This window comes from Athene cunicularia (genome assembly GCF_003259725.1).
Source record: "Athene cunicularia isolate RWA chromosome 11 unlocalized genomic scaffold, athCun1 chr11_part1, whole genome shotgun sequence".
In the NCBI taxonomy this organism is placed as follows: Eukaryota; Metazoa; Chordata; class Aves; order Strigiformes; family Strigidae; genus Athene; species Athene cunicularia.
In genome coordinates, this window is record NW_020799113.1 from 11,527,817 (window position 1) to 11,545,067 (window position 17,251).

Sequence of the window (17,251 nt, forward strand, 5' to 3'; positions counted from 1 at the left end):
GAAAATCCTTCAAGTATGAAACATGACAGCCATCCATTACATCTCTAGGGAAGAGCATTTCACTAGCTTCTGTTCAATGTAAAAAGTCTTTATTAAAAAGGATGTTCTTATAGGAGTCAGTTGCAGAATAATGACACTTTAAAAAACTATAGAGGACGATGTATCACTAATTGCTGCACATTTGTTGTCCACTCATGAGCAGCCCTATCTATATTTTCTTTGAAGATTACTTTTTTTACAACAAGAAGTTAAATAAATACACTAACAAGTTCAGAGCTAGCAAAGCAGCAGCACATAGATTGCAAGCGCAGTGTCCATGCTACAGTTCTGTTTTCTGCCATGTTATCCATACTTGCAGCAAGGAAGTAAAGTTTCTGCATGCAGTACATATACTATTAATAAATATTTGTCACATTTTAGTAACATTATGGAAGGCTAATGGAAAAAATTAACTCCTTGGAAAGCAGCAGTGAAAATAATAGCTTGTGCAAATCTAATTGCAATGCCATTAGAAGTCAGGACAGTCAGAAAAGAAAGGTACCAAAACTTCCTTTCCCATTCCATTTGAACTGGTTGCCCACAATAGAAACAAACACTTCCTGTGACATTAAGTTGTCATCAGCTTCTGTGATTCCCAGTTCACTCAGTCTTTTCTTGTGCATCTGGCTCTTCTTCAGAGAAGTAGCCCCAAGTTCATTTGCAATTTCATAATTGCCTTCAATTTGTTCAGGAATCTCAGCTTGCTCATAAAGCTCCAACTCATCAGTTAGACATTCAGGTAGTTGTTCTTGCCTGAAGCCCTCTACACAGGCTGTCCCGTCACTTGACTGTGTTGGCTGTGTATCTCCTAAGTCAGGAAACAGTAAGAATGTCATCAACAAAACAGTCAAATCTTTTAAAACTCCTGGAATTAAGTTTTCCCCAGTCTTAACATTTTCACCTCATCCCACTCACTTTTTGGATAACTACTTAGTGACAGCCACAAATTCCACATATAGTGTAAGATGCTTAAGGAAAAGGTTTCTTCTTGAGATGACTTCAAGTTGCCAAGTGATAAGTGATATTAGAGAAAATTACAGTGGGTTTACACATTGCACTTAGTGATAGTTCTTGAATAAGACATAATGTGAGAAATACAGTTGTCACATTTTACTTACTGCAGAGAAAAAAATTCTGTGCTGGGAGCACATCTCAGCTCTAATGCATGAAAGAAAAAATGAGCAGAGAATTATCATGAAGCAGAAGAGCTGTAAGAAAAGCCCTATCTGCTTTTTGCCAGTGGCACTCTTGTTTCTGTATGACCCAAACAGGCCATCAGTCATACAGGCTCTGCTCAGCAGGGAGCACAGATCAGGTATGTAAGGACTTTGCAGTGGAAGTTCACACACACCATGAAGCACAGACATCCACAGTGTTTCTCTGCAGCAAGTTCATCCTTTAGGCAATTCCACTGTTCTAAGAGTTATGAAGATTTATTTCAGCTAAATCAATCTAGACATTATTAGAAAATTTAAAGAGACTTGATTTTACTGGGTATGCTACATTTACTAGTTTTAGAAGTTTCTTCTATAAAGAGAAAAATACCTTTTGTTCTCTCTGCTGAAGCATCCTTGACAGAGGGCACTGTTGGTCTAACCAGGACCACACCGTATCCTTCATTATTATGGATCATATTATTGACCAGGGTTATCTTGGGAATGTCATAATGTTCATCTAAAAAGTTCTACAGCAAAAAAAAGAAAATCCAAACACATTATGTCCATCCAAATGCATACAAAATATTCCAGTTTCAGGTAGAATCAGTTGTGTTGATTAGAATTTTATTATTTACCTGTGCAAGTGATATTGCAAAAGGCATTTTCTTTCTGGCAAGTAACAAAACAAGTGTACTCTTTGGTGGACCAACCCAAAGCAAACAAGTGCCATTATCATCATATGTAACATTTAAGATTTCCACAGTAAGGCAGCAAGGTTATAAGCTAACCTAGCTGCGTTAATTCTAGCAGCTATTAGCTTTTGTAAAACAAGTACATTTTGCTTTGAACTAACCTTTATAAGTATTCCCTCCTTGCAGTGGTGTATGCCATTGTTTAACAGGGCACACGTACTACCCGGATATATTTCCACACCAGCACCCTACAAAATAAAATGGATAGCAGTTCACAAATAGTTCGGGCACATTTCCAATTTAACTTGACAACTCCTTTGTGGATATTTGTGTTCATCTACAAGTTTGCCCAATGCACTCCAGCTTCACGACCTTGTTAACCAACTTAAGCAGCAATGCTTGAGGTTGAGGCCCCATAGATAATAGTATTGCCACCAGTCCATAAAAGCTCTGGTAAAGAGTAACTGCAGAGCTTTGCATTATTTTATTGTTCTTTAGTCATCCATCTCAACACTCAAAGCCCCATCGTTCTTTGAAATGTCCTAGTCAGAGTCTAATTCTGTGTTTATCATCCTTCTGTAAGAATCAATGAACAATGTGTCCAAAAAGGGGCATTTCATTTGCAGAACAAATGCAAGCTTTAATGAGAAAATTATTTATGGGCAGAGAAAACAGAAAATCACTTTAAAAGTACTGCAGAACATGAATCAGTCCACCAATGCAGCAATGATTATTTCACAGATGTGCCCTGTTACTACATCAGTGTCATGCCATCACACACAAATCTGCATGAGACACTTCGCTGGATACTATTGGAGGCTACAAGACCCCTGGGACCAATCTCTTACATTCAATAACATGTAGCTGTCCAAAATGAATTTGTAGAGGTTCCCTCAAGAGTGACAGAAGTCACCCCATTACAGGCTATTATTGCCAAGCAGAAATCCAATCTTAATTTAGGAAAATAAGCCAGAGTTAAGAATTTGTTTGTACCTTGGCACCATATAGATCTGAGTTTTTCATTAATAGCTCAGCTGATGTTCGTACTGTTATGCCTGTAGTTTCACATTGTAACACACAATTCTCCAGAGTTGTTTTCCCATGGTGGACATCTACATACACAGAAAAAACAAATATTGTTAAATGAATTGGTTATGCAAAGGCAAACCCCTCCTACAGGCAGATGGACTTGTAGCAAATATTTTCATTTTACCCACTTCAGGTTAATTTTACTGATTTGCTCATGCATGGTTTGAACTCATGCTGTTTTTTCTAGCATAAGCAGAAACACTGCTGCAAGGGAGCACTAGTCAAAGATTTGTCTTAGAGGTTTTTTTAGCTTTTTTTTGGAAAGTGACAGCAACTATTCTTTTCGTTACATTCCTAAGAGACTTTTGAATTAATAAGATATTAAATACATGTATACAGGTGGTAATAAACACTTCAACACGTTTAAAACTAAATGTCTTTTGAGGCAAAGTATTAATTAGCACCTTCTACAAAGACAGAAGGCAATAGCAAATAAAAATTTAGGATTGAGGCCCAGTTTGAATGTGCTGTCAGCAAACCAAGTTCTACACTACTTCTACAGCCTGTGCCATTCCTCAGTGGAGAGCTGGCTGGGTTCAGCTACAGGTGAATATTGCCATGAGGGTTCTTCTGTGGAAAGAGGAATTATTTCCTTTTCCAGGTAGCCTGACACAGGCTGCGCAGCAGTCAGTCAGGTTTCCTTAACAGCAGAAAAAGGATCAAGTCAAACGATCTTATCCAGATATACGAACAAAACACAAGAGCCATAATAGCTTGAAAGAACAAAGAGCAGAAGTCATTTTGATGTACACATTGTAAGTTAAAAAAAAATGAGGAAGCCTTGTTATTTATACATTTAGGTCTTCTCTACAAAATTTTTAAAGCTAGTAGTAAACTCCAACAGTGGGTCCCAGCTTTAATTCTAACAGCAAATTATGAAAGATTCACAAAAAGATTAAGATGCTTTGATACTCACTTAAAATACCCTCCACAGCATCGTGTTGTACTATCTTCAAATTGGAGATCCGTATATTGGGTCCTGCACAGTCAAAGTAGTTGTCTCCTTTCCCTCGTTTTTCTATTACAATATCATCTGGCAGGCCATAGCCTTAAAACAGAGGTGAAAGATGCAAGTCTGTTGAATAACTGGTAACAGTCGGGTGCTCAGTACATAAGACATCTAAATTAAATAGAGATGTTTAAAACTTGAGGTCTAATATCTTGAATAGGACTGTCCAGCCAATGGCCAGGCTGCATCTTACATCCCCTCTGCACCAAGGTACAGGCACTCAAAACCAAAATCAAGAGTTACTTTATTTAAATGATATACTATAAAATACAAAGTTATTTTAAACAGTTGCATAACTGAGTTCACATTTGCTAAGGCCAAAGTTCTCACTCCCTAAAAAATTTACAACAGAGTAGGGCAATGCAGTAACCAAGGACACACAGGCACCTGCAGTCTGCTTTCGAAGTACAGAAGTCCACTAGAGCAGGCAGAGGTTCCAAAGAGCATGGGGGGGAAAAAAAACAAGAAGTCACCACAACACAAGGAAATAAGTGCAAAGGACCTGATGTTGTTTATAAGCTTTACTCAACTTCCCTATTTAAATGAAACTTGGGTCAAAACTTAATGTTCCTGTGCTACACAGGCTTCCAGATTAATTCAGATTAAAAAGAAACTTTCACAAGCATATGCCAACATTGATTTACTAAGCCATCCAGAGTTGTCAGCATTCAACCACTTACAGGGAAATTTATGAGCATGTAAAGCTTTTATTGCTTGTCACTGACAAGAATCATGATAAGGAAAGCAATAATGCCATGTCTATTAAAGCAGCATGAGTCCGATCATTTTCTGAAGGCACACACAAACTCAGATAAGAAGTGTCTGAGCAGGATACTAGCTTTTAACCAACTATATAAATACTGTAATGTGCAAGTAGAAAGGTTAAAAAAAAGAAAAAAAAAATCTTTGAACAGGAGTTGGCAGAAAGTTTTAAAGACAGATTTAATGCAAAGTTAAATGATTGATACTTTAATACACTATGCTATCTAGAAATCTTTTCCCACTGCTACTAATTTACAGTCACCCCTGAGGAGGAGGCGGCGTGGGGCAGTTTACTCCCAGTACAGTAAGAGAGCACCACAGGACAGCAAATGGCAGGTCTAATTTAACTTCACACCACTACTGAATGAGGTTATTATCCAAGGCAAGAGTTTTAGGAATAATTGTCTTAGACTACCTGCAGTTTTACTAACCATGCTTTTAGCTTGTTTTACACTTCACTTCTGAAGTAGCAGCTCTAGCAGTAAGAAGGAAGCCGGTGACAAGACAAGGAATAAAGGAAAGGGTTCACCTGCTGTCAAGTGGTGTTCAACACACATGGTCACGGCTGTATGTCCTGCCTGTAAGCTAAGCGGCTCCAGAGAGCTCAAGGCAATTGTCATCCAGTAACACTGATCCCAGATACAAGACGGGCTGATACTACAGGTTCCCATCCAGCTTGAACAGCTATGTACAAGCAGAAGGGAAGTTCTTAGGTGCCTTTGCTACACATTTTTGTCAAGTGTTAAGGTTATCCTTACCATAATTTCCTGAGCTGCTAAAGCTTTAAACTTATTTAGTTCTTGTCAATTTTTATTTATCCCTGACTTACTAATCCTCACACTTTCAACCTTAGTACTGACTTGCATAGTGGCTGGAAAAAAAAAAAGCAAGCTTTAAGCAAAGGGACATTGTATCTTTGATGAGTCACACCTTCATCCAAGAAAGCCACCAAAACAGCCAGCTGGTCAGATTAGTGCCAGCAAAATTTTCCTTGATACTCCTACTTCAAACATTTCTGGTTGCTACTATTGCTATAAAAGATTCTTTAACAGAAGTCCATATAAGAAGATTAAATACCCTGACACATACTCATTATTCAGAGTGGTTTGTACTAAAGATACATATTTATACACCTTGCTCCTTAAAATAGAGCAGCTCATCCTTTAATAGGTGTGCTATTGCACCATTTGTACTACTGTTTCCTCAAAGCTAGAAAAGCAATAAATTCCATCCCACACAATTTTATAACAATGTCATTTTTGCAGATAAAGCACTTTATTGAGGTCCTTTATCCTGCAGGTGCATTGTCTATCAGCATGCCTATCTATATAAATCAAACATACACATGAGAAGGGCAAGAAAGAAAATGACATACATAAAACAAGAAGGGCAAGAAAAATAAAGTCCAGAACAGCAGGAAATTAAAACTCTCGGCCTTCTTCCCATTAAGAAGCTTTGACAAGATAAAAATTAATCTAAATAAGTATCTGAACAGCTGCACAAACCCCAGTGATATACAGGCTATTACACTGCAACAGAGCATGCATGCCTAAAGCAAAGGAATTACACTGAGAAATCAAGAATTGTGAGGAAGAGATAGGAACATATTCTAGACAAAGCAGAATTATTTAAAACAAATATTTTGCAAGAAAAACAATCACATATGCTGTATCCTATTTCTAAAGAAAAGATACACACGTCAAATTAACAGCTCCCTCCTCTACGCAGGCACTTCACCTAACGCAGACTTACATTGGTGCCCTCTCCCATCACTGACATGCAATAAGTGCCATAAACTAACTTCTAACAGCACTTGACTCTTTCCCTCTGCATTAACCAGTGTTATACTGGCAGTGAGTCTCAGCATACCTCTGAAGCAGATTAAGCCATGCAAAGAACAAGGACATCTCTCAAGTACTCTTAAGTTACTGGCTCTAAAAACTGAAGACTCTCAGAACGACTTTTGTGCTTCCTAGATTAGAGAGGATTCAACAGAAACATGAGGGACTTGATTTTTTTTTTTCTAATATCTATATAATCAGGATATATCCAGACAAATACTTAGGAGGAAATGATAAATTTGCTATTGGCAAAATTCGCAGTTTATTGCAGAAGTATGGCTAATGAAACAGCTTACTCCATCCTGCAATTAGACATGGCTCTAAGCAGCAATATGAACACTTTGAAAAAAAAAAAAAAGAAAAAGCTCCTGCCAAATACTGCAAAAAGTAAATCCTTACACAGAGCTAGTTTAAGTCATTCAGTTTACTTTGTTTTAAAGGTGTTTATGCTAGCAAACCTTCTACCTTCTAGTTCAACTGAATCAGCAATGCAGAATATGCCATCTACCACATAATGACCAGGACAGATGATGACTGTGTCTCCTTCATAACAGGCATTTACAGCTGCCAGTGGATCACTGTGAAACTGTAAAAGACAAACAATGTAATCAGCTCCTGAAGAATGCTATAAAAATGGATGCATTTATGCCCTTAAAGCTTGCTTTTCAACTAAATGTTGCTGCTTTTGCTTAAAAAAAAAAAAAAAAACGGCGCCAGTAATACACAATTTCTACTTTGCATTCAAACATCATAGGACTCTCTGGACAAAAACAGCCTTAAAACATTCCTTTGATGTTCGTGTCCCGTCCAATCCCCCATGAGAAAACCAGGGCAGAGATACAGATTGAAGAGCATATGCACCGGAAAGCAAACCTCAATATGGCCTTGGTTCCAGGCTAACATTTGAATTGTGCCTCAAGTGACTTGCCATGAATTACTGAAAAAAAAAAAATAGATGCCAAAGCAAAGAAAAACAACTCAGCAACTAGATTTGAGCTGGTATGAACACTGACATAACACTTCACCCCTGGTGCAGTCACCCCAAAACAGAGTTTAGATATTATAGTGGCAAATATGGGGTCCACATGGTCCTTTTTCTTGCCCAAAGAGGGCAGGCTGATATCCTTCACAATATTACTGGGGGATTCTGTATTGAAGGATAACAAATATTACAGAAAGACTGCATATTTATTGCTTCCCAGCAAATTCCAGGGTAAGAGCATTTTTCAATTGCCAAGTCAGATTTATAGCCCAAAAATTAATCCAGGACCTTGCCCTGCGGCTCCATTTTGGTCACCTGTAATTCATGAACTTGATCGGAATACAGCAAGCAATTTCATTTGGGTCCAAAGAATCCAGACTGTTCTTAACTGCTGAAGTGGTGAGTCCTGTCTGAATTCAGTAAAACTAACCATGACTGCTCTATATTAAATATATCTCCTGGACAGAACTAAAGGAACAGAATGACATTTCTTTCTTCAAACTCTAGATCATTATCAGTAGCACCAAAAGACACAAGTATCTCAAAAACTAGATGTAAGTATTATGCCTTACCACCTTTCACTGTAGAATTATCACAAGTGGTTTCTCTCAAACACTGTGCAAATGTAGTAACATGATAAATTATTCTTCCACACCGTTTCCTGAGCAGAAAAAAGTATTAGCAGACAGACAATTCCTGTTACTCTACCTGTATTTCTAGTTCTTCACCACAAGAATCAGGGCAAAGTTTGTCCCTTATCAGTGACTGCAGCAGACTCGCCATCATGGTTGAGGATACAACATGAACGATCTTGGTACCTGTTGGTCTCGGTCCTTTAGCTTGGAGACCACTGTATTTTTGGTAACCAAACACATACCTAAGATAAGAGCAACAAAGCCATCAGTTCTTTCTTCAGTAAAGAACATTCGTGTATATTTCCCCATATGGCCCTCCTCCTCACACAAATCCACTAAGTACCTCAGCAGAGGATTCTCAATTAGTTTTAGCTTTTGTTTTAAGTGCTCTATTTTCTCATACAATTTTAGTCCTTCCACCATGGAGACGTTTTCTACTTCTGAGTCCGAATCACTGCTTGATATGCTGTTCCTCACATTTAAAAAATTCCTGTAAAGCTCTTCGCATTGAGACAACAAGTTCTGGTAATCAGCTACAAGCCCAGAAGGCACACGGTGTTCAAGGATGTCATAATGCCTGCAATTCAGAGCAAGGGATCATTATATTTTGCATTTACAATTTTGCAAGATCAAATACAAACCCAGAGACCCAAGTTCTGCATCAGTACTTTAGTCAAGATTCCCTGAAGTCTGTATCAACACCGCTCAATTTTTTTATTGAAAGCAGCAAAACCAAAAGTCTGGACAGACACAAACATACTACTTCATACTAATATGCCCATCCACCTTGAAAGATTATACAGTTATCAGAAACTAGTCTAAACCCAAGGCATAAGCACAGCTATAAAAAAATAGTAATAATTTAGAAGGTAATTAGATATAAAAATTAGTGCATTTTTATGCATTTATTAGAAAAACTGAGAAAATGTCTGAAATAATAGAAGTCCTACAATGTGAAGTCTCTATGAGCAACAATCTAAACCACCTGGACAAAACCACAAAATGAATAAGAAAGGCTTTATCAGCACCAGATGAAGATGTGAAGGCACTGCATAGGAAATTTTGCGCTATCTCAAGAGCATTCTCTAGAAATGAAATTGCAGGCCAGACAATGCCAACCCAAAGTTGTATTTGCAAAGTCAGAAGGACAAAGACATCTGCCAGCTAGACAGTGCCAAGAACTCCTGGGCCAATTATGTAGAACCAATCATGGTCACTACAGAAAAGCTGGACAGCAATTAATGATACAAATAAAACAAAATTTAATTATCTCACACCACTTTTGTAAGGAATCAGTTGAATACAGTGTAAATAGCTCTATTCAAGATACTCCAAGAAACAAGGGCAAAGATGTTCCCTCAAATTCCAGAGGTTCTTTAAAGGGTGCACTTAAAGCATGCTGCAAAGAGCAAGAAAATTTGTAGTCAGAGCAGTCAATAGCTATACAGTTCCAATAAACAGGGCATACAGAAACACAAGAGCCTCACAAAATTTTGGCAATGTGGTTATTAGAGGCAACAGAGGAAATCAATACAGTGAGATTAACAGCAGAATTTATAGCAATACAGAAAGATAAAATATTTGAAGGAAACAATGTTGTACATACTTTGACCCTGAAACGCATGCTCTACATTTCAGAGCTGGTCACTATGAAAGTGCATACAACTATCTTGTTTTTTCAAGCTTTACTGAAACAGTTCATACAGCTTTACTTGCCTCAGAAGACTAGTACCTAATGTGCAGTGTAAAGATACTGTCTGGTCTCATTAAAACACCGCACACCAGAGACCTAAAAAGTTTAAAGCGTCATATGTTTCCATGCATTGAGGATTAATGTTATTTGAGCTGATCAGTGCTTAGATCATAACACAGGATAGCACCGTCAGCGTAGCTTGGAGGACAGGCTTTATGTCCAGCATGGTATGGGAGAATAAGAAAAGATCATGTTTACTTTTCTGCTTCAAGACATTGTTTAAGCATTTGAGTCTCACTAAAATGGTTGTAAGGCCACGCACAGTGTTAAAAAAAACCCAAACATTATCCTGTGGCCCATCATTGCATTCCAGTTTCATTCCATGCAAAGTCTCCATAAGGTCTCAAAAACTCAGCAGAACAGCCATTTGCTGGAGCATAAACATATAACCGCTTCAGAAACACACACACTATCTATATATAACACTTCCTTCTAACTTGGACGATCTCAGAAAAACACAGGCATGGAGCCCTCAAAAGAGAGGCCTGTAGCCACCTTTATATTGTGGGTAAATATACCAGTTTTCTCTGTAAAGCAAGTGCTATATGCTATATATTCTAGCACAGGTAATGCTGTATTCTAATAGCATCTCAGGGTAGCTAACAAATGTTTACTGACATAGTTCCCCAGCATCATAGCAGTATCAAACCTGGATATGAATGACACAAACTTCTGGCTACTCATGAGCCTAGGTTATAATAAGTAAGGAAAAGGGACTGAAAAATAACTCTCATGAAAGAATTAAGAAAAAGATAGCATGTCAAATCTCAGGGGAAAACCTACACTAGAAATCACTTGTCAGTTATTCATTCCAAGTATGTTTGATGGTATGCTTTGGTTATTTAGCACCCTCGAAAATATAACCAGATTGTGTCTTTGTGCACTGTTTCAGTTCCATATGACAGGACAGCATTAAAAAGCCACCTTCAGAAAACCTAATGCCAACTAATCCCACTAGGGAAAGAAATATACACATTCCTCCTTCAGCATGACCAATTTACAAGTTTTTGTTTATATTCAGTTTCATTCTGGTTCTTATTCTATGCCCAGAGGTATCAGAATTTCCCAGTCCAGCTTTAATTAGGATTAGAATTCATACGCCTGCAATTTGAAGGAGGCTATAGCTGGGTTTGGAGTGCCATCTGATGGAAGGTCAAGGATTACAGGGAAAAACCGAGGGTTCAGAAATCAAAGTGGCAACCTCAGTCATACTGTCCTTCCATACAAAACTTTGACTATCAGACAGTAAATGCTGTTAGAACAAACTTGCTTTGATGTACTAGTGAATGGGGTTGGGTTTTTTTAATCTAGTTGTACATCACTATTCCCACCCTTTCCTTTTTTACCCTAACATCAAATATGTTGCACTTACAATCTCAGTCGAGGCTCAACACACCGCACAAAGTAATCAAAATCATCTTCTTCCTCCTCATCCCAGATCCTCCAGATGCACTGGTAGAAGAACCTTTTGAAGCAAAGTAAGCATTTAATCACATAAAGGAGGCCACATATACTTGAGCAGAGGCAACAGCACTAGAAACACAAAAAGTAACCAATTTAAGAATTTACCTCAAAGCACTACCTCCCTCCAATTCCATGTTACTGTCCTGTGAACTATTTAGTATACACAGAAGTTACCTTTCTTGTCTGTTGTTTAACCACATAACGAGTTTCATTTTGTGTATTTAAGTTCAAAATTCAAAATAGTGAGTCCCACTTTCTTCAAAAGAGAATGAACACCTAAAAGCTGGATTTGAAAACAAGACTTACACTCTTAAGGTCCTGAGGCTTTTTGACTGTTTGGTTTTGGGCAGGAATCCTTCCACTAAGCTTTCTTTTTGACAATGAGTTTGTCTCCTCCATCATTCAAGCTTTTATCTTCACCACTGAGTAATTCTCAACAGAGCGTGTCTCTTCTCCCCTTTTCCTCCCACACCCACCACTTCTGAAACAGACCATTTTCTAGATGGAAAGGTCACTCCTATTTTATCTACGGCCTATTTGTAGACAGTTTTCAAACAGCACATAGTACCTGAAATCAAGGGAGACTGTGAAGAGACAGACAGATGATAAAGCAAAGAAAACAGAACTATGTGAACAGACACCTGAAGAATAAAGAGCAAATTTAGGGGAGGAGGCAAAACGTAGAAAAAGAAAAATGGGACCAAAAAAATCCACCAAAATGTTATAGAAGAAAGAATCACTGCACTAGAGCCAGCAAGGTGATGCATCCCAAGGAAATCTGGGGTGAAGAGAGGGAAAGCAACAGAAATTTTTTCTTCCCCTTTTAACACAAAGGCTGACAAGAAGCTGCAGCTGAATGTGCCTTGTGATTGTGTGATTACCTGTAGCTGTAGAGGACACCACAGATTTTCTTTGTGAGCAGCCTCCTCATAGTACCAGTCATGATTTCCTTTGGAAAGCTTGGCTTGTGGAACTGCCAGCATGACCACAAGAACTCGGGGCACCACCCATTGGATACTAACAGAGTGCAATTGTTCAAGACAAAAATCAAACCATGAGCATTTTCTTACCTGACATGCTCTACAGCTAGTGCTGTCTGATCAAACTCTCCTGACTCATCATACACAACCCACAGCTCCTGCAGTGGTATCTGACACTCCTTCAGCTTCAAGAGTTCCTGCATGCACTCCAACGTAAAGGTGCTAACCTGTGACTCGCACAGGAAAGGCTCACTGAGTTGCACAACTGCTTTCAGAGCCGAGTACTCCACATCAACCACCTATTGGAACAAATAGTTCTTAAGATTCCTCTAGGCAGAACCTTAGATATAGCTGAGGACTAAAACACTATATGCATAAGTCAGCAGGCCACACTGCAAGTGCCACCTGACCCACACAAACTAACGCATGTTGTACAGTACAGCAAAGGCAAGCTATTCAGCTGAAGTGATAACCCCAGAATTAAGCTTCTCAACCACACACATAGAGCATTTTCCACATACAAAACTTTGAACAAATCCCTCCTAATATTCATATGAGACCAGTGAGTTTCTTCCCTGGTTTGGTTGTTTTGTTTATTTTTTTAAACAGCAGACAAAAGCAGTATCCTCAGAAGCAAATAAATCCATATCTTATAGTTCTCAGGGACTCCTTTGGGGATCATTTTTCAAAGCGCCCACAAGACACAAACAACCCAAAGAGGTAGTCTGGACCAGTGAAAACCATTTTGTCAATAATTGGGCTGAAAAGCTGAGGGGGTACAAAGTTTTGCCCTCTTCAAACAAGTAATGGAACTCCAAGTTTGAACACCCAAGTTTTACACAACATACAAGTCAGACATTGGGAGACCTAGAGAACAAGTACCCCAAAAATCAGTGGGCCTATGACAGAAGTATGCAATGCAGAAGAGCTACTGTCAATACCAAAGTGGTTTAGAAAGGAAGAATTTTACTGATAAAAACTGATAAGTGATCAGAGCCTGATATTTGAAAAAACAACATTACAACAGTCAGCTCTAGACCAAGCACTTAACCTCTCTGTGCCCACATAGTTCTGCCTCATGGCTCAATTGTGCTGACTTAGTGTTCCTCCTTCCCATTTCAGAAAAGGAGCCCTTGGAAGATGCTTTTATTTAGGTACAGTCCTCCCACCAAAATACTCAGACTCTAGGATATCCCTGAAATTAACACATAAGATGTTTTTGCCACATAACCTTCACACAGGTAAAGTTATCCATGCTCTCTATTGCCACTTTTGGTTGAAAAATCATCTTCCCAGTTCCAGAGAATCTCAAGACAAGAGATTGTGCAGTGCCCTGGCACATAGAAAGCATAAGTAAATGCTGTTTAAACTTTTGTTATAGCACTGATGAACCAATCTCACAAACACAACAATTATATGCTTTGTGCCCTGCTAACAATCAAAGTTCAAAAGACCACAGATGACAGGCTATCAACAGAATGGAACCAAGTCTCTCTTATTTTCAAGATATCAACACCCCTTTATGGGTGCACCTCCTCACTGACAGTGCTGTAATTCAACAGCTGAAGTAATTTTTAAATGTTGGGCAGGCAAATCCCAAGTTTGAAAAATCAAATCAAGCCAAAAATAGAAAGACTACCTAGTGTGTGGCTTCCTAAAGTTGTAATGCATACTGTAGCCCTGAAGAGCTGGTTCTTAGTAGTGTCTCACTGCAGTGACAGCCTCTCATGCAAGTATCACATCACAGACTCCAGCCTCACAGTTCTGGGTGAAGGAATCACACCAGTGCACAGGACACACAGTGTTCTAGAACAAGGCTTCCTTTGAAAGAAATTGCTACTGCTCTAGCCATCACTGGCAATTACATATGAAAATGTTACTATCTTCTATCAGCTCATAGAGAGGTAAATGATGTAAATTGGAGACAAATGCCTGAACGACTGCATTTCATTTACCTCAACAAGGACCTCAAACACATTAGTGCGCCAGACTGCCTGCCATCCAGATGGTTCAAGGACCTTCTCCAGGTACTCAGCTATGAATTCTTTCACCTCAGAAGCTTTGCAGTCAGCTAAAAAGAAAACGAAGACAGTACATTTATGCAAGAAAAAGAAAAGTCCTCCAGATCATTGGAAAATTGAAGTCACAGTTGAAATGTTCCTCAGCCGCATCTAAAGTCAGACTTCATTCTCTTTTCCTCATAACTGCCAGTGTTTTTGCTGTGACTGTCAATACTGAGAGAGCTGGAGGTTCATTTGTTTTGTGCTTCTCTGAAAGAAGAGATCCAGTAACTTACAGATACTGAAGGTTTCAGTGCCAGCAGTATTGAACAGCTAACCTGTGCCTTATTTTAAACAGTCTTACTCCACACAAAAAAGTTCTAGCAAGATCATTAAAACAAGGCACAGAATGCAGTATTAGCACCTTTTCCTTTCAATCATTCAGCTTCTATTCCCTTATATTAAAACCATTGCATCCCGGTCCACCATCTAGAGCAGCAGAGGTTACAGCATAACCGATGGCAGTACACTACAACTTTTCTAGTCCCCATTAAAAGCTTCTCACAGTTTAACATGGAATCAATTACAAGAAGCCTGATTACATGTTCGTTTTCTACTATGAAATTACTTACCCAAGATGTAATCCTGGTAAGCTTTAAATCGCTCATAAAGCAAAAGGTGATCGGTGTGAAAAATATCTGGAAAAAGCACATTCCCATCTGGCACAGTTCTTCCTAAAGCAGTGCCCGGTTTGTCACGACTGCCATAATCGCTACAGGAGTCATTATCTTCTTGGAGCAGATCTGGGGAGAGGAGTGAGAACAACACAAACCCCACAACCTGTCAGTTCAGTGCAATCTTCACTCACTCCTCTATTCCGAAAGAACTCCACTTCAGCCCGAGATCTATCATGAAGCTGCTTTCTACAACACATCTTAAATTATCCTTGGTAAAGAGAATATCTAACTTGGTCAGTTGTTCTCATCAGAATATTACCCTGTCCCAGAAAAGGATGTCTCTCTTCGCTGCTACCTACTCTGAGCTGAGTTACATGCAGGTTTACTTTGTTCTGTGAGCAAGATCTAAAATGCTTTAGGTAACACACTACCCATTCCTGCACATACTATGCTTTGTTAGTACACTGCCTGCATCACCCAGACCCGATATCAAGCAATAATCCAGATGATTTTGGAACATGTGTAAAATCAGCTGATACACATCACGATCCAAATTAACGCACAAAATTACTCTGAGCAAAGAGCAAAATATAAGACATGATAAAACTGCAGATACTAGTCTCAGCTAAAGAAGCATTTCACAGCTGCCCTTTCATTCTCTTCAGTCTTTTACCATTCTTCAGTACAAACATTATTTTTATATTTTAATAAACTGACAAATATCAAAGTCCCCACAGAAATTCCAAGCAACATGTTTAGCCAGAAAGGACACAGCATTGTAAGTTTTAGCCCACTTAAATAGGCATTGGCTGAATCTTTACTTTGAAGGACACGATGCAACGACAGCACCCCTTTAGAAGTCACCAAAAAAGCGTCTCCACTTGTCTTCTCATTACAGACTCAGTGAACTTAGTCACTGTCAGTCTTACAGTATCTCTCGGGCCTGGTCATCCTTAAATTCAGAAAACATTAGACACAACTGCAGCAAAGCAAGGTGCACAATTAAATCTTCCTCTCCCCACCTCCCCTTTCATTAATGTAACAGCTCAAGACACCCACAACTATCCACAACTTGATTCTTTAACAATCCATAGGCTTCTGTTTTCATTAGACTCCAGACTGACATTAACTGAAAATAAAAATTTAAACAACAACAAAAAAAATCATATTCTATCTTTAACACATCCCTTACATTTCAGATTATGTTATAAAAGCTAGCAGTTTGGACCTAAAAACTTTTCAAGTTCTTACACATCTGGGGCCAAACTCAATCAACAAAACAAAAATCAGCACCAGTGTATGAGCTAATGACAAGTGCTTAGATGATACAAGTTTTCTCTGTAGCAGAACCACTGCAATAACATGTAAAGAAGGGAAATGAAAAGGTGATTTTAATCAAGTATGATTTATGAAATATTTGAAAAGATTCCTATAAGACTGTAGCTGTTAAATGTACACTGTAAACAAGAATTTTTTTCCTACCCACCCCATAATCAAATCCAGCAACTCTGATGGCACTGCCCTGCACAAGCACCGCGTACATCCCAGAACAAGCCATTTAATTTAACTTGCTCCTTCTTTACAAACTGCAAGCCTATAACCACCTACCAAGAATGACCTGGCAGCGAGCAACAACACTCAATAGATACAGGAAGGACCAATATTGTGCTACTACGGCAGAGGGCAGGGGAGTCACTTCCACTAACGCATTTCTCCTGTCAGTATATCCAACACATACATGTTCCTGGACGCTGGTGTAGGTGCCTGCGGTACGCATCCGAAAGACCATAGTCAAAAGGAAAAAAAAAATTTTTTTCCTTTACTGCGTTGATCACCCAAGGCATCCCTGCGTTCCCTCGCAGGACGCCGTTCCCAGCCCGGTCCGCACCCCCACACCTGCAGCCTTACGAACCGGGGCGCATCAAGCCGCGGCCCGGGGCACCGCGGCCCCCGCACCGGCCTCGGCTGGGTTTTGCCATGGTGACCGCCCCGTGCCTCGGGGCGCCGCGGGGACAGAGGCCCCTCTGGAAGCAAACCCGGGCCGGTCGGCCTGTCCGTCTGGCGGGCGCGGCCGCTGGGCGGGCGGGGCCATGGCTGACTGACAGCTGGGCGGTGTTAAGGCTCGCTTCCGTTCCGACCTGTCCCGCCGCCAGCGCAGGCGCGCTCCCGCG

At 39.5% G+C, this 17,251-nt stretch overlaps 1 protein-coding gene across 1 annotated transcript in view; it reads right to left on the bottom strand.

Annotated features, from left to right (window-relative positions):
- Window positions 1-445: 445 nt before the first annotated feature.
- The window catches only part of SHCBP1 (SHC binding and spindle associated 1), a 26,048-nt gene continuing 9,242 nt past the window's right edge, over window positions 446-17,251 (bottom strand). Inside the window, exons 3-14 of the mRNA XM_026856952.1 lie at window positions 15,036-15,243; window positions 14,359-14,474; window positions 12,494-12,702; window positions 11,332-11,424; window positions 8,550-8,783; window positions 8,280-8,448; window positions 7,055-7,175; window positions 3,894-4,025; window positions 2,882-3,000; window positions 2,050-2,136; window positions 1,585-1,723; window positions 446-847 (exon numbers count right to left, since the gene is read on the bottom strand). Coding sequence (XP_026712753.1) covers window positions 525-847; window positions 1,585-1,723; window positions 2,050-2,136; window positions 2,882-3,000; window positions 3,894-4,025; window positions 7,055-7,175; window positions 8,280-8,448; window positions 8,550-8,783; window positions 11,332-11,424; window positions 12,494-12,702; window positions 14,359-14,474; window positions 15,036-15,243 — 1,950 coding nt within the window. The 3' untranslated portion in view covers window positions 446-524. The remainder of the gene's footprint in view (window positions 848-1,584; window positions 1,724-2,049; window positions 2,137-2,881; window positions 3,001-3,893; window positions 4,026-7,054; window positions 7,176-8,279; window positions 8,449-8,549; window positions 8,784-11,331; window positions 11,425-12,493; window positions 12,703-14,358; window positions 14,475-15,035; window positions 15,244-17,251) is intronic.